Source organism: Hibiscus syriacus, unplaced genomic scaffold (assembly GCF_006381635.1).
Source record: "Hibiscus syriacus cultivar Baekdansim isolate YM2019G1 unplaced genomic scaffold, ASM638163v2 tig00002880_pilon, whole genome shotgun sequence".
Classification (NCBI taxonomy): Eukaryota; Viridiplantae; Streptophyta; class Magnoliopsida; order Malvales; family Malvaceae; genus Hibiscus; species Hibiscus syriacus.
The window spans coordinates 615,118-638,747 of NW_024061952.1; the positions used below are offsets into that span (position 1 = coordinate 615,118).

Genomic DNA, 23,630 nt, shown 5'->3' on the forward strand with positions numbered 1-23,630 from the left:
TACCTACCTCAGTATCGATACCTGAATTGCATTCTTGAATTTCCTTTTCAATTACAGTATCGATACCTTACTATTGGTATCGATACCCCTAATATCGATACTACCTGTAACACCCCCAACCCGTACCCGACCCGGATACGAGTCTGAGGTGTCACATTGACTTTTCAAACTTTGACTCTTTACAAAATTCAAAGAAATTTAAATCTTTCACTAAAGTAAAAGCGGTTTAGTTACATAAATTGACCACAATACCCAAAATCAATCAGAGCATAACTAATTCAACCAATTAGTACATGCCAACTATATTCAAAATAACCAAAAACATTTAAATTCTCTATTTTCTGATCTGAAATTTTGTAAGGGAGGTGTTGACCTGTCTTACTCTTCTTCGCTTCTCTTCTAGCTTCTGTAACCTACGTGTGAAACAATCACACGCTAAGTCTATGACTTAGTGAGGCATAAAACTTATAATGCACTTTATAACATATATCAATACATGCATGTTCTGTTCTATCATGCTATACCAAATTACATGATTTCCTCGTATCATGTAAAATCATATCAGATTAATTACAATAAATACATACATACACATAAATCATCATTAACAGTTTATCATGTAATCACATACTTTTATGCTTAACCTTTTCAATCAAACACTATACACACACAACATCATATCATTTCTATAACATTTATCATATCACTAACATATATTTGTTTATATCTCTTGATTAGCCCATGTACATATGTGAGAACTATAGATATGTGAGTCTATGGAGGTTGTGCACTAATGCTGTCACCACAGCTCATATAAATGCACCGAAGTGCCACGTAGAATTGCACCGTAGTGCCGCGTAGAATTGCACCGTAGTGCCATATAATAATGTCCATAAGGACCACATATCATTCCTTAAGAATCATATACATATACTAGGGATCAAGTATGTGTCTCACAAGACTTCACACATGTTCCAAAGAATATATATATATCCCGAAGGACCGCGTAAACCCTCGACTCTTGGCATGCCAACTATACCCCTAGCTCTCATGACACACAACATGAGCATTGTCATTTATATCATTTCATATTCACACATGCATATTAATTATCTTTTATCACATGTCTGATCTCTTATAATCATGCAATCACATAGCTCAAGTCATTTCTTGTAAAATCACATATATCATGTAATACATATAACTTATACACTTTCTCATATGTTCACATGGTTCACATCACATGAATCATATCTTTTCATATAGTTTATGTTTTATTCTCTTATATTCTCATACATGTAATACATATCAGGCATGGTTACACAACTCCTTTCGATATAACTTGCATGTACCTATATTCTTTTTCATATACTCACATAGTCATATAGTATAATATTTCATATAACCTCATGAATCAACTCACATGGATACATACTCAAATACTCATAGTTACATATCACTTAAATTATTCATATTTACCTAATCCATGGTCATATAGCTTCTATCACCAAGTCACTTATCTAATCTCTTATTCTCATATGTTCATATTTATCATATAACACATAAGTTTTATTGCATATTTATATCTCATTCCTACATCACTAATTCATAATATAATTTACATCATATCATCTACCTTATTATGTATTTCTTGGTATGCACTTACATTACCTAACATACATTATACTTATAAACCTGAATATATTACTTCTATTATTTCTTTTATATACAATTTAATATATTTACTTAATTAAATTCCGTACAACTCCTATAATCATTTCATATCACTCCGTAGCTTCTATTATACAACTAATGTATCATAATTTTATTTAAGCATATGAATCTTTCTCCTCTATCTTATCTTATATGCTCATAGTATCACTGAAGTTCAAGTCTCCTAGTTAATATATTATTTATGTAACCTTTGCTTACTTAGTTCATATCCTTTCTCATAAACTCACTTTTACCATATTCTCATATTATTACTTAAATTATCTCATAACTTGTATTCACGTAGTAATATTTCATTTATATATATGTATATATCAAAGATCTTATCACATAACTTATCTTTTATATTCATAAAATTTATTATCTATCATATGGTTTATATCATCATAACATATCACATATTCACATCAACCATATAATACATATATACAATAACATGTCAACACATATAAATCATACACATATATACTTTTATTTATGAATTCATGCATTTTACTATGGAAACTAGACTTGTCGCAAGTCTTATTTCCATTTAACATCATATAATACTAATATGCACTCACCTGGCCTCACTAGTCCATTCCAATCTCTTATCTTCCCTTTTTATCGATCTTACTTGTTAATGATTCCGGAACTCGTTTAGGCTCTGAATCTACATAATTATACATTTTAAGATAATTATTAGATACCTACACCTTGTAATCTGATACTAGCAACTTAAACGAACTTATTAAACCAATATTTACAATTTTCCTTTAGGGGGAATCAGTTCCCTACTATGGGGGTATCGATTCCCTCATGTCATTCTGGAAATTTTTATTCGTTTGAAGGGGTATCGGTTCCCCTTGAATGGGTACCGATTCCCCTTGCCTATAAATCATATTTTTAGCTCGAAAATCACTTCATTTTCAGCTCAACACTTCATACTTTACTCCCTTTAATATTCCTAACTTTCATACATATACTTAAACTCATTTCTACTCCATAATCACTTCTTTAAACTCAAAATTCTATCATTTACATGGCATTCAAAAATCACACTAAATTTCCAACATGTTCTAAAGCCCATTCTATCATTTCATATCTCTTAATTTAACCCTTGACAAGTCAAATTAAACTTCAAAATCTATTAACTCCTTCTATTTCAAAAATTCACTTAAAAACTCATTTTTCTTAATTTCTCATAACTTGCTAATCTTTGAGTTTTAAGCCACCTAAAGCTTTCCTTAATCTTTCTTAACATCCCAAGAATCAAAACAAGCTTTAAAACGAAAGAATTAACCAACTGAAGACCCACTTACCTTATACAAGGCTTCACGGTGGAGAGAAGGAAGAAGAAGACTGAAGAATACTCTGGAGAAATTATCTCATTTCCCACGTTTTTATATCCCTTAAAAAAAGAATAAAAATCTTCTCTTAGAAAAAACCATAATACCCTTGTTATTTCCAAACTTTACCATTAAACCCAACATCAACTTTCTTCAATTAAATCCATGAACTTTTAACTTATTTCAAAATCGAGCATATAGCTTTTAAAATTTGCAATTTAGTCACTGACCCTAATTTGGGATGTTACACTACCCCTTCAGTACCGATGTTGTTCATCTAATTCATATGGTATCAATAGTGTTCTTCCAGTACTGATACTCTTGCCTAAAATTCACTTATTTCACTTCGAATTTGACCCAAAATTCACCTAAATCTCATACTTCTAACTCCATTCATATCCTTAAACTCATTAACACTTATCCCAACCAACTTACATAAATTAAATCCATTTTAACATCTAAAATTCTCCATAGAACACTTAAAACTAAAAATCATACCCAATCTTCAATCATGTTTCCAATCCTTTCTAATATTTCAAATACCTTAGTCAAACCTTTGACAAGTCAAATATGCCTTTAAAATCCAATTACTAATCAAATTTCATCAATTCCCTTAAAAACATATTTTACCAAATTACTATTAATTCCTCGATCCCAAAGTTTATAATCATCTTTAAGCTTTCTTAAGCTTCTATACCAACCCAAGATTCAAAACCAACTCAAAAATGAAAGAAACAACCAACTTTAAATCACTTACCTTAGCAATTGGAGCTCACGGTAGAATGAAGATGAGAAGATGAAGAGAGAACTCTCTAGGCTTTTCTTTACCTTTTCTATTTCCTGACATGTTATATTAACATAAAATGAATTTTAAATTCATTTTATGCCAAAAGACCATTTTACCCTTCAATTCTTTCATCTTTGATTATATATCCTAAACAAAAATTTTCAAATCAATCCTTGAACATTTCGATTTATCAAAATCAAGCCACTAAATTTTAAATCTTTACACTTTAGTCAATGACCCGATGTGTGAGATATTACAAAAACATATTTTTAAAAACACAATAATATCCTTCATCCAAACACTCCATATGAAATTCCCAGAACTGCATCCATAAGGACTTACCCTAATCTCATTGGGCGTAGGAGCCAACTAAGGGAGTATTTTGGGACCTTAGAGCCTATCCAATGGAGTATCTTGGGGTCTAAGAGTCTACCCAAGGATCACATTAGGTCCATAAGGAATTACCAGTTTGATCAGAGTTGAACATCAGAATTTGAAAATCGTACTTAGTTTCAAACAATACCAATAATATCAAAATCAAGAGCTAGATGTATCATGTATAACAAATCAAATATCAGAAATCATGTTTTTATTTCAAATAACATAGTCATATTTGTAATATAAAAAAGGATATCCATATGCATAAGGAACACACTAGAGGATCCAGATATTTTAGGAGGCTCTGGGTAATTATCGGGAAGGAAAATACTAACTTCTACCAATTGATCAAATTTTAGAGCCGAGATCCCTATTAAAAGGGGTTGCTTAATAACGAATCTGATCAAACATTTAGAAATTGATATTTCATGAATATTTAAGAATTTGGTGCATTAAGAACGTATACATGAACCTTTACATTAGAATCAGTGAAGATTTAGCTATAACAAAAGGGATTCAATTATTTAGACAATTAGAGGCATTTTTGACATTACGATTCATGAAGAATTCTTTGTAATTTAATCTAATAAGAGTAAAATGACAATTTGTAATATTCATGATTTATATAGAATTATTAAAACTTCGAGTCCAATTAAACTAATAGATCTCAACATTGCGATACTTGTTAATCATTCGGATTGAGATATTTCACGATTATTCACTTCTTAATACTGACTTCATTAGTTGAACTGAGCACCTTCAGAATCATCGTGGAACGGATTTTGAGGAACTTAACAAGTATTCTGGTGGTATTTAATTTATTTTTGTATTACAATAGTATCCAAAATTACCGACGTGCTTGGGTCATGCTCCAAACCTAAAGGATCGATACAACATTTAGGTTTATTGGTGTTTCTAGAATTTATCCAATGACATCCTAAATTTAGCTGACCCTATTCTCATATATAATGGGGGTAAGGGGGAGGTAGGGTAGTAGACTACCCCCAATGCTAGGTTGAGAGCAACTTCCGTGGAAGACCTCCGGCAATTATGAATTACCCACCGTGGGACTCGATCCCACTACCACAAGGTTAAGAGCCTTGCACTCTACCAACTAAGCTGGACGGGCAATTCAAAAAATTAGCTGACCCTATTCCCATATGTAATGGGATAAGGAGGAGGTAGGATAGTAGGCTGCCCCCAACGTCAGGTTGAGAGAAGCTTCCGTGGGAGACCTCCGGCAGTCAGAATTATGAATTGCCCATCTGGGACTCGATACTCAATGTTACTTTTAGTCATTTTAGAACTCCATGGTAATTTGGGCATTTCAATCAATATCAACCATACAGAGTACTTTCGACAAATTGGTCTTTAGATTTTTTTCCTAGGCTGATAGGAGAGGGTTAAATCCACGTTTAGGTCCCTAAACTTTAAAAATTTCAAAATCTACCCTAAAATCCTCAAAAACTTATAAATTAGTCCTCAAAATCAAGTTAATTAATTGCTTATAGCTAGGGTGTGACAAATAATCAGATTATTATATTTTAAATGGAAAATAGTAGTATTACATGTAATAATCATGAAAAACCCATATAATTAAGTTAAAATCGAGTCAATTGCTTGAAATCAATCAAATCATGTGTAATATAAAATCTAGTCATTTATGGTGGCCAATAAACCACAAATTTTATCATAGGATTCATCTCAATTTCCTCATTTGATTAATCAAATTTTGTTCATAATAATTTATCTCAAAAGTTATGGGTTCACCCTCAAAATATCTAAATTTCTTGAACCCTAATCTATATCATACATCATAAGATGACGTTACAACATGTATTCTTTTTCTCAGCAGTGTAAGGTACTCAATTGTTTAGATCGTTGAATGGAATCCTCGATCTTTAAGAATTCCAAAACTCAAATAATCTATTTGTAACAAGACTAATTAAATTACTTTCTTATAATATTTAAAATATGGTGACCTATATGTAAATTTACTAATAATAGGGTGACCTAAGATATAATTTACCCAACAAATTAATTGAAAATGTGACACCTTTAAATGTCTATATTGGGATTTAAATGGTACAATGATTTACTTGTTGCAATCAATTAATCTAAATCATTTAATTGTATGTTTTTAAAATACGTTGATTCGTTTATAAATTTACTAATAATTGAGTGACACGTGATCTAATCGTTTTTTTAACGATGAAAGCCAAAGGGACGATAGCCATGATTTTCCTCTTTCTTTTTCTTCTAATATTCCTTTCATCTCCCTCAAAAAAAAAAATATTCCTCCATCAACATTAACCTCACTCTCATTTCAAATTGATAAGCCTTGGAACTGTTCCAGACGACAGACAAAGGTATCAATCTGTACACCATCTGCATCAACCCTGTACCACTCAAAACCATCAAAATTGTACCTGTACAAATACCGGCCGCCATAATTTCCGGGATGTCAAAACTCGAGCCGTTTGATATAGCCACAGCGACAATCGATTTCATGGGCTTGACAGGCATTGGAACACCAGATATGGTAGTGGTGACAATGTTGTAAACAACAGTGAATATCAATGTGGTGCCTAAGTTAAGGTCCTTGGCTAGTGTCAAGGCCAATACAATAGGAATACAGGTGCCCAAGTCTCCCATCATGGCATCATTCAATTCTGCCTAATTGGATTTAAAAGATAAGTTTCTTTTCGCTTTATGAACTCTATTGGCTAGTGGATGAGGTGTTTCGGCTTCAGTTTCAAAGTTCTGGGGGTTTTCAGAATCCATGGCTGTCAACTTATATCAGTGATGATGAAATGTGATTGAAATATAGGTGTCAACTAGGTCGTTGAGGGAAGATTTTGATCCTCCTTTAATAAATCGTTTTGAATGTGAAAAAATTGATGATAATATGTTATCGTAAAATAATGTCACATCATTATTGAAAAATAAAAAAAATTGTCACATAAGTAGTTCTGTTTATTTTTTAACATCGGATGATCAAAATAGAACCAAAACGTAACGTTAAGAATAATTTTGAAAAACAAAAGAATTGAGTGATAAAATGCAACTAAAGCGATAGTTTGATGACTAAATATGTAGTTTACCTTAATTAAAAAATATAATGACAATCCGAAACATTAAAAATATAAGGATTAATTATATAAAAAATTAAAGTACAGGCATTAATTATAAAGTTTGACCTATTAATCTTCTGTTCCCGGATAGGTAAGCCACCGGCTCACCACCTCGAGCGAAAGTAGAAAAGACAGCTTACACTGATCCAATTTTTTTCTCCCCAGTTACCTGATACAATAATCTTGTCTCACAGTCGCCATCCAGAGGTAGATTTATTGACTTGCAAAATCAGCTTCTCATATGCATGGTGTGTGTGTGTCGGTTTTAAAATTTCCCTGTTTCTGTTTTATAATTTATTTTTTCTTTCTAGTTTTTTGTTTTTTAATCCTTCTGTTGGGTTTTATGTTGTGGGTTCTTTGAAATTTTTCTTTCTGAATGATTTTCTAGGTGGGTTCTTTGAAAAATGGAAGTTTTTTTTGTTATATCTTGCTCATGGATTAAGTTAACGTGTCAAATACTCAAGCTGTGGTTTCTAATTTGTTTATTCTTTTTGTTGAATTTAGTGGAAGAAAGTAAAGCAATTGAAACTTGTTTCAAGGAGTGGAGGAAGCATGCAGGGTCATGAAACTAAGGTTGTGGCGAATTTCTTGCTCAACAATTGCTCATATCTTACCATTATTTATTGGCATTGTTCTGAAGCCATTTTCAGTTTGTAATTCGTTTTTTGTCTTGAATTTTATCTTTAATAGCTAGTTTAGTTGCTGTGTGAAACTGAAACACATCTCTGCCCATATTATCGATTTCGAAAGGAGTAATGATTTTCTTCTTCTGAGTCTAAATTTAGTATCAAGCTTCTAACTTGGGATGTTATCCTAGAAGGAAGATGCACTACTTTTTGACCTAAATGAGATGTTCAACGAGAAGCGTTCATGATTAGCTTTTATTGGTTGAGCCATAATTTAGATGGTAATATGGCTGTTTACTAAGTGGATTATTAGAAAACTATTGGGGTTATTATATATCCATATACTGTCTTTTATGAGTAGGCATACTACCTTTGTTAGTCTCAAGATTATGCTTTCCGTTGAATTAACTTTTTATTTGTCTATGTATATTATCTATTTAGATGGCAAGAATGGAGGATATCCTTAACCTGCTGGTGCAAGATCCTCCTTGCACAGAGTTCTCTGCTGCTCACCTAACATGGGTAAAAGTAGAAGGTGGTCGCCAAGGCGGTGATGACATTGCTCTAATCCCTTTTTCTAGAGTTGATGATTTTGTAAAAGGAGAGTCGTCTAATGAAGAATGTCCTGCTAACTTCCGCATTGAGTCAAGGAGAAAGAGATCTGAAGGAAGCATTACCAAACCAAGGGTTGATGGATATCTTGAGTATACGCTGTATGATGCAAATTGAACTCCATTTAGTGAACAGGACTGCTTGATTTTATGTTCCTTTGAAATAACTTACTGATAATACCCATGAGAGAAAAAAAAAGGATGAGGAAAATCTGATAGCTATCAACAGCTACTTAAACGTGATTCTCTTTTTCAGGATGTCTTCACTGTATACTGTATATCGTTGAAGTAATTTTACAGCTTAGCTGGTCAAATTTTGTGCCACTTTAACTATATACTATGTGTTTTTCTTTCCCCTTTTTAAAACTCTTTGTCTAATGAAAAGTGGTTTATGTATGATACTTCTTGATTTGTTGTTATGATAGTAGTTTTTCGAAGTAGTCTTCAATTTTCATCATAAAATGCAGCAGATGCGCAAGACATATTCTTATCTATGTGGAGTGTGAATATTTTCATTTAAGGCTAGCCATCTTAATCATGTTTGCTAAATTTTTTGTAGGAACATTATTGTAGTGCATTATGTTTATATGAGCATGTGTGTCTGTGCAAGTACGTTTTACCACGTATTTTCCTGCAGTAATGCTATTTTATATGCTAATAGCTCATCTTTATGTGCATCAAGTAACATCAAAGCTAGTCTGGTCTGGTGATTTTGCAGATACTGGTGTTCTTATGGTCCTGAAGATTACCGTGATTGTGAATCTGGTCTTGGAGATGGCTCAAACTTCAAACCCGCGACGGGAAAGGGAAGCAGGCCAGGGAGACGCCACATGATGCGAGGTTGCCTTTGCCACTTCACTGTAAAACGCTTGTACACACGCCCTCTCCTTGCCCTTATAATTTACAATCAAAGAAAGCATGTAGATAAAACAGGGGCCCCTTGTCATGGGATACTTGATCAGGATGCTGTGGGGACGAGAGCTATGTATGCTCCACGAATCTCAGAGGAATTGCGCCAGAAAGTGATGTCCATGCTTTATGTTGGAATATCTTTGGACAACATAATTCAGCATCATGCGGAGGTGGTCCAAGGGCATGGAGGCCCACACAACCGAGATGATTTTCTCACACGAAATGATGTTCGTAACATGGAGAGAGTTATTCGTAATACATCACATGAACTTCACATTGATGATGCATGCAGTGTAAAGATATGGGTACAAAGGCATCAAAAGCACGTTTTCTACTTCCAAGATGCTTCTGCTTCAGAACCCTTTATTTTGGGGATACAGACAGATTGGCAGCTGCAGCAGATGCTTTGCCATGGACATAATGGTTCTATCGCTTCTCATTCTACCTTTGGCTCAAAGAAACTTAAGGTATTCTTTTGTATATACTTTATACACGTGTATGTGTGTGTTTAAAGACAATGATTCAAATATGCTTGCCAGTCTGAAACAGAAGTGAGCTTTTAAGAAAAGAAGAGAGAGATCATAGCTCCATGGATTTCCTTATGTTTTACACCTAGGGTTATTTATACCAAATGACAAATATCACATAACAGCTGGTAAAATTGTCATAAGCTGTTTCTGGTGTGGTTTAGAGAGAAAACAGCTATTGAAAGAAATTAGGCTGAAAAACGTGTAAGATACAAGTTAGAACTCTTGAGAATGTACGGTTGTAAAAACCTCAAGTTCCATTTACTTGAGAGAAAATAGTAATATTGTTGGCTGTAAAGATAGTTTGCAGCTTATCTATACTAGTTATCTATTTGTGTAATAACTAATATAAATAAAACTAAAATATCAAAATAGAATAAATAATAGTAAAGATCATGTGTTAAATAAGCGTATGTGCATGACAGGAGTATGCTCAGATTTTTCCTAGATTTTCCACATATATGGAGGGACAAAGCTCATACCTGTGTCCAGAAGTAAAATACCTAAAGAGAAACAAACTGTGGTAGAAACATAGGCTTAAACTTAAGGATGCATGGAGTCTCTTCTGTTTTCAAATTTTGAGCTCAATTATCTTTATTGTAGTTTGAAATAATTAGGACCTTACACTGGATGAGAATTACCTTTATTGACAGTATCCTCTATGCACTTTACTTGTGTTTGACTCATCCCGAAATGCAATACCTGTTGCTTGGGTGATTACCTCCTCTTTGGCTGGTCAAGATATTCATAAATGGGTGGGCTCCCTTGCTGAGAGAATAAGGGCGAAGGACTCTAGATGGAGACTCAATGTCTTTTTATTAGATGATCCTTCTTTTGGGTTTTCAGTCGTAAGGTAAATACTGATATGGCGTTTCTAAAGTATTTGAATAATTTTTAATTTATAGGAGGAATGTGAAATCTAAGTTGCTTACCTGCAGAGATGCTTTCCAGTGTCGGGTCCTATTGTGTGCCTGGCATGTTCGCCGTGCTTGGATAAGGAATCTTTTAAAGAAGTGCTACGACACTGACGTTCAACAAGAGATCTTTAAGCGTTTGGGCTGGATATTGCATTCCTCAAGAAGTGTACCTAATGCAATTGATGCAGTTGAAGAATTCATGGAAGTATTTGTTGATCAATCTGCTTTTCTGGATTATTTCAAGTGCCGTTGGTCACCATACATAAGTGAGTCTCAATTGGTTGTTAGCTTTTATTCGGTTGCAATTCTCTTTTCTGCTGCTTATTCATGAATATCAAACTATGTTGTTTCCAGGAATACTATTGTATTTGTACCACAATAATTAATCATAGCCATGTCTTTAATTGCTGATAAAATTAACATGATGTGTAATATTTTCTAGTTTCTGAAAACATATTTTTTGTCTTGCAGAGTCATGGGTTAGTTGCATAAGGTCACTTCCCGTTGCCGGTCCAGAGCCCCATGCTGCCATTGAATCTTATCACAGAAGACTGAAGCACAAGCTTTTTAATGATCAACATGCCAATTTCTGGTCTAGAACCGACTGGTTAATCCATACTTTGACTACTGAATTTCACTCCTTATATTGGTTAGATCAATACACCGCAGAAACCGGATATCTTTCCAATGTCAGAGATGAATCTTTCTCGAGCAATGCTTGGTATCACGCCTTACACATACCAGACATCGATGTGATATTGGATGAGCAGAATCTCCAGCTTGCAAAGGTCATCTCCCAAACAGACCGAAACCTGGCGTATACAATTTGGAATCCTGGTTCAGAATTTTCTCTGTGTGATTGCCGCTGGTCATGCCTGGGAAATCTCTGTAAGCATGTCATCAAAGTGGCAATGATATACAAAAATAGGCAGGTTGCAAGGCCGCTATTAGCAGCTCAAGTTTATAGACAAACCTTGATTAGTCTTCTGCATAATCCTCCAGATGATCCGGTAGTACTCGACCATGCGATCCTGTGTGCAACTCGGTTGCAACAGGATATCAAAGGCTGGGAAGACTTGTCTAACAGTGGGCTACTTCAGCAATTTCCTCCTGAAGTTCTCTCAAATGGCGGATAATAGTACCCTTTTGGCACGTCCTTATTGATTACAGCAAATGAAAATCAATTTATTGAAACCAACACTTTCAATGAGGTTGTAAAATCATATGTTGTCTTCTGACAATCTAGCTTCTGATTCAGCTAAAATTTATATAACCATGCTTTGAAAAGCAAATATAAAATTTTAAATCCATGACATCTCATGTACGTTATCTTCTGGCATTCTAGCTTCTGATTCAGCTAAAATGTATATAACCATGCTAAAATGTAACCACCAAATATTTCAAGAAACAGAAAAAAAAATATGAAGATTTATAATTGGACTTGTTTAAGAGTCGGATATTGAATATAATTTTATCTGATCCGGGTCGGTCCAATCCGATTCTTAAACAAGTGTATACAACACAATATTACAAACAAGTAACAAAACATTACAAACAAGTGATCGTAGGAATCTCTTCTTTGTATTTCTAAACGGTCTGATCTTCAAGTTCAGGATATTCAGGGATAATCTTTTTCCAGAACCAATGTTTTCTCCACAGAAATATCATTTCTTCAATGGGAACTCCCTTGGTTTCAGGCAAGAAAAAGAAAATGAAGACGGTCATTACGGTGATCCATCCGGCGAAGAACAAGAAGATCCCGAACTTGAAATGACAAAACATTGCGAGGAAACACTGAGCTATGATGAAAGTAAAGAGAAGATTAACAGCAACCGTGATGTCTTGCCCTGCAGACCTTGTTTCCAGTGGGAATATCTCACTCGGTACGGTCCACCCTAATGGTCTCCATGACCAACCAAATGCTAAAACAAAGAGGCATATTACAGTCACAACCAATATTTAGTAGCCTTTTGATAGTTCTTGGTTGTTCCCAAATTTCAACCCCAAGATTACGGCAACTATAACCTGACATATAATCATTTGTATTCCCCCGCTAATGAGTAAGACTCGTCGACCCAATCGATCAACCAAGGCGATGGAAATGAATGTAGATCCAGCAAGAACTGCTCCAGTGAGAGCTGAAGAGTAGAGTGAAGCGTTTCCTCCGAATCCCATGCTTTGGAGGCTTAGAATTAGGGTGGCGGAGAAGTGTTACTTTAATTTAGGTTTTAACCATTTTAACTTTATTCCTTATTGCAGCTTGATATCGCTGACTTCTGTTTCTGTTTATCATTCTCTTCATGTTTTCTCTTTTAAATTTAGCCGGGACTTACGTTTCTGTCTATAAGCAGAGATTTTCACGTAGGAATTTATTTGCAGTGATTACTTCAAATTACAGACGCGCATATGAAGACAGCGTATGAAAATTGTTCAACTATTTCAACTATGTATTTATTGACTTATTTATCCATGCATTGTATTTTATCTTTATTTTTAATTTTCTTACTGTCGGAGGTCTTCTACGGAAGCTGCTCTCAACCTGACGTTGGGGCAACCTACTACCCCACCTCCCCTTACCCCCATTACATATGGGAATAAGATTTTGTTATTGTTGCTAGCTTCTACCATATCTTCAAACTCGGCATCAACGTTATCGGTGCCTCTAATCCTCTCGAGGACATTTCGGCCTCGCCCTTTCGATCCCCTTTCGATTAAGCTGTTTGGTGTCTCGGGAAGAAGGCACCCTCCCACCGTCGTTAGAAGGGCTGGTATTGCTGCTAGGCCTAGAGACAGCCTCCATCCCCATGGTTCGAGCTTTTGTGTCCCGAAATTTACCATGTTCGCCGTAATTTACCAGTAACAACAAATGGCACACTAATGAATTCTTCACTTGCCCAATTACGTCTTCAACATGCCATTTTTCTGTGTTTGGAGGAAGCTTCTTCAATAATGAACGAACCAGAATGAAGAAAGGAATCCGACAGTTCCGGTTGCAAACATGATCGCAAGAACCATGAAGAGAGAATACCCCAAGTACAGAGTAGCAGAGACAGGTCCACTCAGGCTCTTAAGATCAAACATGAGTTAGTTCACGGAGTAGAAGAAGATGTAGATGGAGAATGAACCGGATGCAAAGAACGATTTCCACCACCATTTCCAGTCCTCCACGCAGAGATGCATGCAAGTTAACACCAAAGATTCTTCGGCGCAAACCACCACGAGTAAGATCAGAACGATGAACAGAAACCTGAAGACGTAGTAAACTCGTCCCATCCAGATGCTAGACATGATGGAGAAAAGCTCGATGAAAAGGGTAGAGTCCCGGCACCAAGAACTAGCAGCCAGGATGGGTATTTTTGAGCCGAAATTTCCCAGGGGATCTGGTTGGTTCGAACAGGGTATTCGATATGAGGTGCCTTAGCCCCAAAGTATCCACAGAGGAAGCGAGATACAGAACCAAAGTAAAAGTAGAATAACATAGAGAGAAAATGGAATAGCTCATGTGTAGTGACTTCCCCACAACAGGAAATTCTAAAACTCTCATATTGTTAATGTTCCCCCTCTAACAATAATCACCTAAAGCTAAATTATAATCGATGAAAATAATGGGAATAATACAGCATTTTAAGAAATTAACATAGGTTCCAACGTGCATCATTTTTCAAAATTAATCAGCGGAATCAATCAACACAATTAATTTACCTTTCTTGCATCAAAAGACTTCCGAACCACTGAGAAAGCTTCTTCTGGCAACATGGAAGCAACCTGAAATAAACCAAAATAAGAAAATAAAAAGAGAAAAATTAAAAGAAATATATATATATATATATATATATATATATATATATATATATATAAGCTTAAAGAGGAGAATTAACTGGAAACTTGATGGCTTTAACGATTTCTTGGAGCAAACCAAATGGACTTGGAGAAAGTCTTTTCCTGGGTCGTTTTGGACAGGAACAGCAAGCTTTGAGAACCTCCAGATTCCTTCGAACTTGTTGGTGACGAGGGATAGAGCTTCCTTTTGCTTCAGTTTCAGTTTCTTCTTCTCTGAAGGGTATCTCTGCTTGCCGGTTCTCTTGGCGCAGAGGATTCGGACTGTTTGGTAACTAGGATGGAGGCGTCGTGGAACTGAATAGGGGTGAAGGGAGTTGGAGTAAGGGTGGTGGAAAGGGAAGAGATGTTTGAACGGACATTGAAGCAGAGACGACATAGAGAGAGCAACCATTCGAAGTGCCACCTTCAGATAAGAAAGCTTTATTAAAATTCTCTTTGTATACTATGAAAAAATAAATATTTTTATTAATATTGTAATAAAGGGTACACAAATGATTCTCCCACTATAGAGTACTGTTTAATTTAAATACCTTAACTATTAAAAATTATAAAATGATTCTCTAACTATAAAGTGTAACTTTGTTGAGTCCCTCGACTTTTAAAAGTTACAAAATGGTCATCCCAACTATTCATTATGTTTCAAACTCTTCTTTTTTCGTTAAAAAATGACTATCATCTGAGATGAACGTTAACATGATGATTGAGATATGATAGTCGTTTAAGATTCTGAGATTGAATTTTATCATATCACAATTAACATGTTAACATTCAACTTAGATGGAAGTCAATTTTTTTAAAGGAAAAGGTTGATTTTGGAACATAATAAACAGTTGGGTGACCGTTTTGTAACTTTTAATAGTTGATACTCGAGGGACTCAACAAAGCAACACTCTATAATCAGAGGACTATTTTGTAACTTTTAATAGTCGGGTGACTAAACAAAACATCATCCTATAGTCGGGAGACCATTTGAATACTTTACCCTTTAATAAATATGATGGAGTGTAATTTATAAAAAAAATAGTAATAAATGTTTTGTAATGTAAAAAGAAAATCTATTTCATGTATATGTTTTAGAATGAAAAAAAAATTACTAGTATAATTCTATTGTTATCATGCATCTCATTTATAATTTAAGATTATAGATTTTAGGGTTCAAGTTTTATAGTTGTATTGCAAGGATCATATAGTGTGGGTGTGGGAAGGCGCGTCCACAAGTTCCTTCCGGTATATTCTACTCTTAATCTGCTACTAATATCACAGCTTTATATATTCTGTAACTTGCTATGCAATGGAGAGACTCCAAAATGATGAAAATGAAAAAGAGAGATGAAGCTTCATCCTAACAAATAACAATCTCCAATTTTGCAGGTCCTGATCTTGATGATCGCATCGTGCCGCTCAAGAAGAGTTGTCCATTATGAGATGGTGCACCCGAATACGGTCCAGATAGAGAGTGTCATGATCCTGAAGAAAATGCTGTTCTTTCATGGGGTCGTGTTTTTCATAGCCAGGGCTTACGACTGACAATAGCCAGTGTTTGTAGTTTGCTAAATATGATAAGAACAGAGAACTTGCATTGCACAGAAAAAAAATACAATTTTCATATTAAAATAGAACAACCAGCTTAATACAACAAACGATTTTGTTAAAACACCTAAGACTTTTACATAGGCTTTACAAAAATTCTTCTGATGAAGAATTTTCCAAATCCAGATAAATCCCATTGTCCAAGCATCCCTCCTCATAAATTTGATACGATAGCCATCCATCATATTTCCTGCTAACATGAGGGAGATCGTGAAACTCTGTATTTATCATTTCATGCAGTCGATAAACAAGAAAGCTATCTTATTAGCTTTTTCTCTCAATCTTCTGAAATGTTAAACAAGAACTTCGGGAGTGATGCAATTCGGGGAAGATGAAGCAACAAGTCCCCAAATGAGTCCTTCCTTGGCATTCCCAGTGCCTGCTTGCTACTAGAGACTTCTGTATCCCCTTCACAATCCTTCGCCTCACTCTTAACTGTTTTGTTTAGCTGGAAATCTCTTGCATCAAGCCGATCACAATTTTCCCCTTTAGCCGGTGAATTTGTGCCTGTTGTACCATCCTTTTGCAAAAGACAACAGAGAGAATTGACCCTTGACATGAGGGAATTCTCATCAGAGGCTGTTATAAATCGAGTGTCACTGAAAAGGTACTGTGCAATTTCCTCTAGCATTTCCTGGCTCTCTGGTCTATTTTCAGAGGATGGATTTCCAAAGGTCTTCTGTTCCGAAAGACACTGTTCAATATGGTTCATAAGATCATTCATGGACATAGATGGGTGAAGTCCAGGCACTTTTATCTGGTCCCAATTCCTTGCCCGTTTTGAACCCACTGCTTCACAAGCTCCACTTCCTTCAGTGGCACGAGAGTCCATCACTAATGTGAAATGAGAGATTATTTGACATGGAAGAAAAGGAAGTAGTTTTTTTCCTAGAAAAATGATGTGGAAGATCCATCTTTCTATTCAGCTAATAAGTTCAAACCCATGAAAGAAGGAATTGCATAATCGCAAATACTAAACCCACAAGACACTGAACAAATCAAATAGTATGTATATGCAGAATTCGTTATATACATATATTTACACTGCTGTCTATATCAGCCCCCATCACAATTAGAAAAAGATTTATCATTTCAAGAGTGTATAACAACTATGCAGTATTGTTCAGATCAAATGTATTCAACTTCCTAAAAGATCACATAAAACACCATATTAGGGATCAGACTTCAAAGAGTAAAAAGAGAATCCAAAAGACTACATGACTTCAGAACATTAACCATGAGCACATAAAAAACAACCTACAAGTTTCTGATTATACCTGAACTGGGGGATCGGGCTTCCCTGTACATAGCTTCCGAGGTTATACCAGCAGAATCCCCTTTCTCAATCTCCAAAGAAAAAGATTGAGCTGCAGATGGTGTTGCTATAGTCTGGAAGCCAGAGGTAGTAGATCCTTTACTGGTATCTAACGCCAAATTCCGAGACTCAAAATATGGTGAATCCAAAACTATCTCTGGTTGTCCGCTTAAACAGTTTAAACGCGTGTCACACTGGATGAGCTTCTCAAAATGTTTGTTTAACAACCCTTGGGGGCACTGCAAAAAGTGTTGTCTGAACAGCCAAAATATAAATTTTCCATTGATATATTAGCCGAATAACTATATACACACAACTGAGATAAACTGCAATATATAGTTTTTATTTCCACAAATAAGAATTAGATTCATATCACTTCTACCTATGCATGCTAGCTTGGCCATCAGTAAAATCTGAAGTTGCCTGCCATAAGGTGTGTTTTCTAGGCTGCGGATTAGACTCCCGGAAGAAAAGGGGCTGTCTTGCCAGCTGCATCATTAAAAAAAAAAACAACCAAGGTCACACGTATTCATTAAGAGAGAGAGAGAGAGAGAGAGAGAGAGAGAGAGAGAGACGATCATAAGAAAAACAAGAAAGTTTACCACAACATTTAAAGTCCCTGGTCCATCATCGGGGCATTTTGCTTTAATTGCCATGATATCCGACCACTGTATTTCAATCTTACTCTTAAGCGCACCTTCCAATACCTCCCAAACAAGCTTGTGCTTTGCAAAATAACACTTGGCCACTAAATCACCTTCATGCCTCGACTTATACTGCAAATCATCAAGCAAACAATCCTTCAGCTACTTGACCTCAAAATACATGCATTTTGTAAAACAAATAAAACAAAACTCGTCAAAAAAAAAAAAAACTTAACCTCCCAATTGCCGATTCGAAGAATGGAAGCTGGAAAGTTTGAGGCTTTAAGCTTATCAGCAGCATGTTTAGCCTCCTTTTTTACTCCAGAGCTCAGGACTTCAGCTTGGGCAGCTGAGCCACTGGTTTGGGATAGAGAAAGGCGCATTTGGATCAAATCCAAAAGTGAATGACTCTTCCTTAGCGTCAAGCCAAGTGGACTTGGCTCATCCAACGGATTAAATCGCGATGACGGGATCGGATAAACATTAGCTTCCAAATTCCACTGGCCAAAAAAATCTTTGAAATTTTAAAACCTCTGGCATAACTACATAAGCTTCTTATTTCCCTAAATAGTTGAGATCCTTAAAATTACGTAATTTTGTTTCATTAAAAAGAGGAAAACAAAATTGAAAGATAAATTACATATTGAAGATATGGAGATGGTTTTGATCTTTTGCTAAGAGGGCCATGTTCTTCCTCGAGAGAATCCTCCAAGATCTCCAATTTCACCGGCTCCTTTTCCGGGAGCGCCGTCGTTTGCGGCTCTGGCCTAAGATTTCCTGATCTCATTAACTGAACCGTTCAATCAAATAGAAAAACTCGATTTCCAAGCCCAAAATTTGCGTAAGAATCCTTTTTTCTTCTTTTTCCTCTCTGAAGAAAACTGAAGCTAAGACTAAAAAGAGAACAGATTTAGGAGATTCTGAAAACCCTAGAAATTTGATTTCGGAACCACGTCTGTTTTTCTGACGGCGGGCACGTGCGAGATCTCGTGTTTTCTGAGCCATCGAATGTGCGATAAATTATGAGTTTACTTGAATACCCTTGTTTTGTGGCAATGCTTGCGACTTAGATCGGAGGTTATTTTTGTCATTCTGTCGAAAACTAGAGCATGACCTGGCGGAATCGAAAACACAGTAATGGATAAGTGCGGAGCCCAGTAGTTAGGTTTCTTTTAAATGACGGCGCTGTTTGTCTTTATCGACACGTGTCGAGAAGTTAGCGGTAGCTTCTACCATACGGAGTGCGGTCTTTCAAGTTGGCTGACCGACTCTTGAAGTAGATGGATTGGATTATATCAACTTTTGGATATTTTCCAAACTCATGTTAACAATAGGCTAATTAATGTATATTTTATCCCAACTTGATTTGAGGCATCTATATTTTATCCATAAGCACTAAAAATAAAAAAAGTAATTTTTTAATGAAAATTTGTAATTATATTTCATCTAATGAAATATTTAAGTGTTTAAAAGATTCTAAACGTTTTTAATTTTTTGAATAGTTAAATTTAATGTATTTGATCGTGATTTGATGATGATAATTTGGTGTGTTTGATCATGATCTAATTATATCTTAAATTTTGACATTCAATTCAGATAAAGATAATGATTGGATGTATTTATATTTATATTTATATTTATATTTATATTTATATTTATATTTATATTTATATTTATATTTATATTTATATTTATATTTATATTTATATTTATATTTATATTTATATTTATATTATATTTATATTTATATTTATTTTATTTATGTTTATGTTTGGATTTGACGTTGCATCGACTAATCCATATGATATTTATATGTTATTTTGTTAATCTTTCTTGTTTTAGACCCTTAGATTGAACTTTGATACACGGTTTATCTTTATAGATAATTTTCTCATGAGGCTTGATTTTGATTTGTTGTTGTCAGTGGTCTTTCAATAATTTAATGCAGTCAAATTTATTTTTATTTATGTTTTGTTTGAGTCTTTTTTATGTATATAACATTTTCTCTACATTATCCTTATATGATCTTAAGGGACTTATTTATTATTACAATGAAAACATTATAATTGTATATTTAATTAGAAAAACTTCGTTGTAATTTTAAATATTTTTAATAAAACCAACAATTCTATTTGCATAAAAAAACAATCGCCATGTATGTTAGAAAGTATGAATTTAAAAAGTTTAATTAAAAATTTAAGAATATAAAATTAAATTATTAATAAAAATATAAAAAAAACTCAATTATATACAAATTTTAAATTTTTAAAATTACAATCATATTCTTCAACTAAGGAGGCCACACGCTACAATTTCTTGGATTTTGTATCGTACTCACTCCAATTGGGTCGAGATGGATATAAGTTTAGTGAGTAGTGGGCGGGTGTGGATGTAAAAAGGCATACCCGTCGTGGGTAGTGAGTAAGTAATAGGTTTAAGACTTTACACGCTTTGCATCTGCCTACCCCGCATTCGTCCATCCCACATCCGCCCGCCCACTAATTACCCACCATATAAATTTTGGACCATTATGAATTTAGGTATAATTTCAAAGACTATTATATAAATCTTAAGATTTTATAGGACATGAATTATAGTTTAACCAAATGTTAAGGTATAAACTAAATCCATCCTTGGTATATTTTAGGCTTATATAACAAATAAATACTTAAAATATATCATCATTTTCATTTAAGTACCTAAAGTATTTTTTGATCAAAATAAGTACTCAAAGTTATCTTTTGATCAATATAGGTACTTAAAGTATTTTTTGGTCAAAATAGATACCTAAAGTATTCAATTTATTTTCATTCAAGTATTTAAAGTTTTTCATTCAAAGTATCTAAAGTATTATTTAATTAATGCCACATGTTAACTTTTTTAGAACTTAGATGAAAATATTGAATAGTTTAAATACCTATTTTGACATAAAATACTTTAGGTACTTATTTTGAGTAAAAATATAAATTTAGGTATTTATTTTGACCAAAGAATATTTTAGGTACTTAAATGAAAATTAAAATATACTTTATATACTTATTTAGGATATAAACCTTTATTTTATTATAATTATTAATGAATGTGTTTGTTTTATATTTTGTTGGTTATATAATTCGTAAGGTTTCTACCATACGAGTATAGACAAATATTGACAGATACGGAATGGATGGTGAGTATCTGATTGGGTGGTGGATATCTAATTGGTTAGTGGATGTGAAGTGGATTTAAAAATATACTCACGTGAGTGACTGTGAATTTAAAAATTTTAACTATAGTAAGTAATAAGTAGATAATATAAAAATATTAGTTAAATATAGAAACAAATGTTAATGATAATATTAGTTAAATAAGAAGTATCCCCACTTGTCTCCCCCATTTGTCATCGCTATTTTCAACACTCCTGAAATCATCCTATCTCGACACGTTTAACCTTTTTACAATGTTATCCGACGACAGCGTTGGTGATTTTAGAAGTCACGTTCTTCAAAAAAAAATTGTTCTTTTTTATTAATTTAATAGTGTTAATATTAAATACTAGAATAATATATAGAATACTAATTTAAACATATAACATAAAAGATCTAAAAAGTAGAAAAACCAAGCAAAGTGGGTTTTAATGGCCCAAATATATAAAATCAAAATGATTTGGAAATTAGATACAAGCCCAATAATCATTTAACCCTAACTGATAATCACTTAAAAAATGAAAAAATAACTTCAGTAACCGAAAATGCTTTATAATATACGATTTTAACCAATGTTTTTGGATTTGCGAAAATAACCAACAAATTCGCAACGCAAACTCCAGTTTCGCAACACAGTCTCCAAAATCGCAACGCAGTTCTCCAAAATCGCAACGCGGTTCTCCAAAATCGCAACGCGGTTCTCAAATTCGCAACGCGGTTCTCAAAAATCGCAACGCGGTTCTCCAAAATCGCAACGCGATTCTCCAAATTCGCAACGCGGTTCTCCAAAATCGCAACGCGGTTCTCAAATTCGCAACGCGGTTCTCCAAAATCGCAACGCGATTCTCTAAATTCGCAACGCGGTTCTCCAAAATCACAACGCGTTGCGAAAATAAACGCGCTTTGCGGATTTGACTTCTGTGTTGCGAATTACAAACTCACGTTGCGATTTACATATTCGTGTTGCGAATTTGGAAACTGATTTGCGAAATTAGAGTTCGCGTTGCGAATTTGTTGGTCATTTTCGCAAATCCAAAAAAAAATTGGTTAAAATCGTATATTATAAGGCATTTTCGGTCACTGAAGTTATTTTCTCCTTAAAAAATTTAATTAATATGAAATGAATACAAAATAATATCTATTCGAAAAACTCTTAATCATTTAATAATAAACGTTAATACACCCCTGCAAATGTCGTGCTTGGACTTCAAAAATAATAACAATATTTTGACTACTAAAGTTGCTCAATTCGTGCATCACTCAAAATTCGAACTATATAAAAATTACCATAAACATTTATTAATATGAAATAGATGAATTTCTGTGTCTACAAACAATACCCAATTCTCTTCTTTAAAAATGTAATTAGAACATATGAACTTCTGTGCCTACAAACAATACCCAATTCTCTTTATTAAAAATGTAATTAGGATAGAATGTTTAAGCTAAATCAGGGATAAAATTAAGATAAACAAATTATAGAACCAAACATAAATAATATCTCGTATTAGTGTTTATGGTTGTATTTGTGCCTACAAACAATACCCAATTCTCTTATCTTAATATTTTATGTTGAAGACTTTTCTCCCGGATTTTTGCATTTTTAAAATTCTTAAAAAAATGAAATTTTATTGTTCCATTCTCTGTTTTGCATGGTTTTGCCAACTGTATTCAAAATTATCATTGAAACACTTGAAGAATCCTAAGTTACTCTTAAGGTATTCGCCCCCTCCATCTTTCTTTTATTATCTATTCCTTGGTTTAAAACATATTAACAAATAAATACCACTAAACTACATAAACATTAATTCACAATGTCTTAGAAGCAAATAAACAATATTCTTCATCGAATTCAAGGGTGATACCAATGCATGGATGAGTTGCTGGAAAATTTTATGGATAGCAAATACATTGATGCATTACTTGTAAATCTCATTGTTGATGAGAATAAATGAGTTTATAACCGTTAAAGATTTACTTTTCTAATTTGGATAAAGAATTATAAGTCAATTTTAACATTTATAGTCTTAAAACTTACTCGTATTAATGGACCAAAACGATTAAATCTATAGTCCACACCAAGAGAGACACCGAAGGCAAAGAAA

General features: G+C 34.0%; 2 protein-coding genes and 1 pseudogene across 2 annotated transcripts; 1 reads left to right on the forward strand and 2 right to left on the reverse strand.

Annotated features, from left to right (window-relative positions):
* Window positions 1-7,475: 7,475 nt before the first annotated feature.
* On the forward strand, window positions 7,476-12,266 carry LOC120161885. The gene is made up of 7 exons (XM_039172099.1): window positions 7,476-7,565; window positions 7,863-7,931; window positions 8,426-8,697; window positions 9,314-9,974; window positions 10,688-10,887; window positions 10,973-11,217; window positions 11,423-12,266. The coding sequence occupies exons 2-7, from the start codon at window positions 7,911-7,913 to the stop codon at window positions 12,085-12,087; spliced, it is 2,064 nt and encodes a 687-aa protein (XP_039028030.1). The 5' UTR covers window positions 7,476-7,565; window positions 7,863-7,910; the 3' UTR covers window positions 12,088-12,266.
* Window positions 12,267-12,529: 263 nt separating this feature from the next.
* On the reverse strand, window positions 12,530-14,430 carry LOC120161163 (annotated as a pseudogene).
* Window positions 14,431-16,493: 2,063 nt separating this feature from the next.
* LOC120161895 lies at window positions 16,494-19,207 on the reverse strand. The gene is made up of 6 exons (XM_039172107.1): window positions 18,981-19,207; window positions 18,577-18,840; window positions 18,299-18,472; window positions 18,079-18,185; window positions 17,659-17,951; window positions 16,494-17,215 (listed from the first exon to the last, which is right to left on the reverse strand). Exons 1-6 carry the CDS (start codon window positions 19,125-19,127, stop codon window positions 16,659-16,661), a joined length of 1,542 nt encoding a protein of 513 aa, XP_039028038.1. The 5' UTR covers window positions 19,128-19,207; the 3' UTR covers window positions 16,494-16,658.
* Between the last annotated feature and the right edge of the window lie 4,423 nt (window positions 19,208-23,630).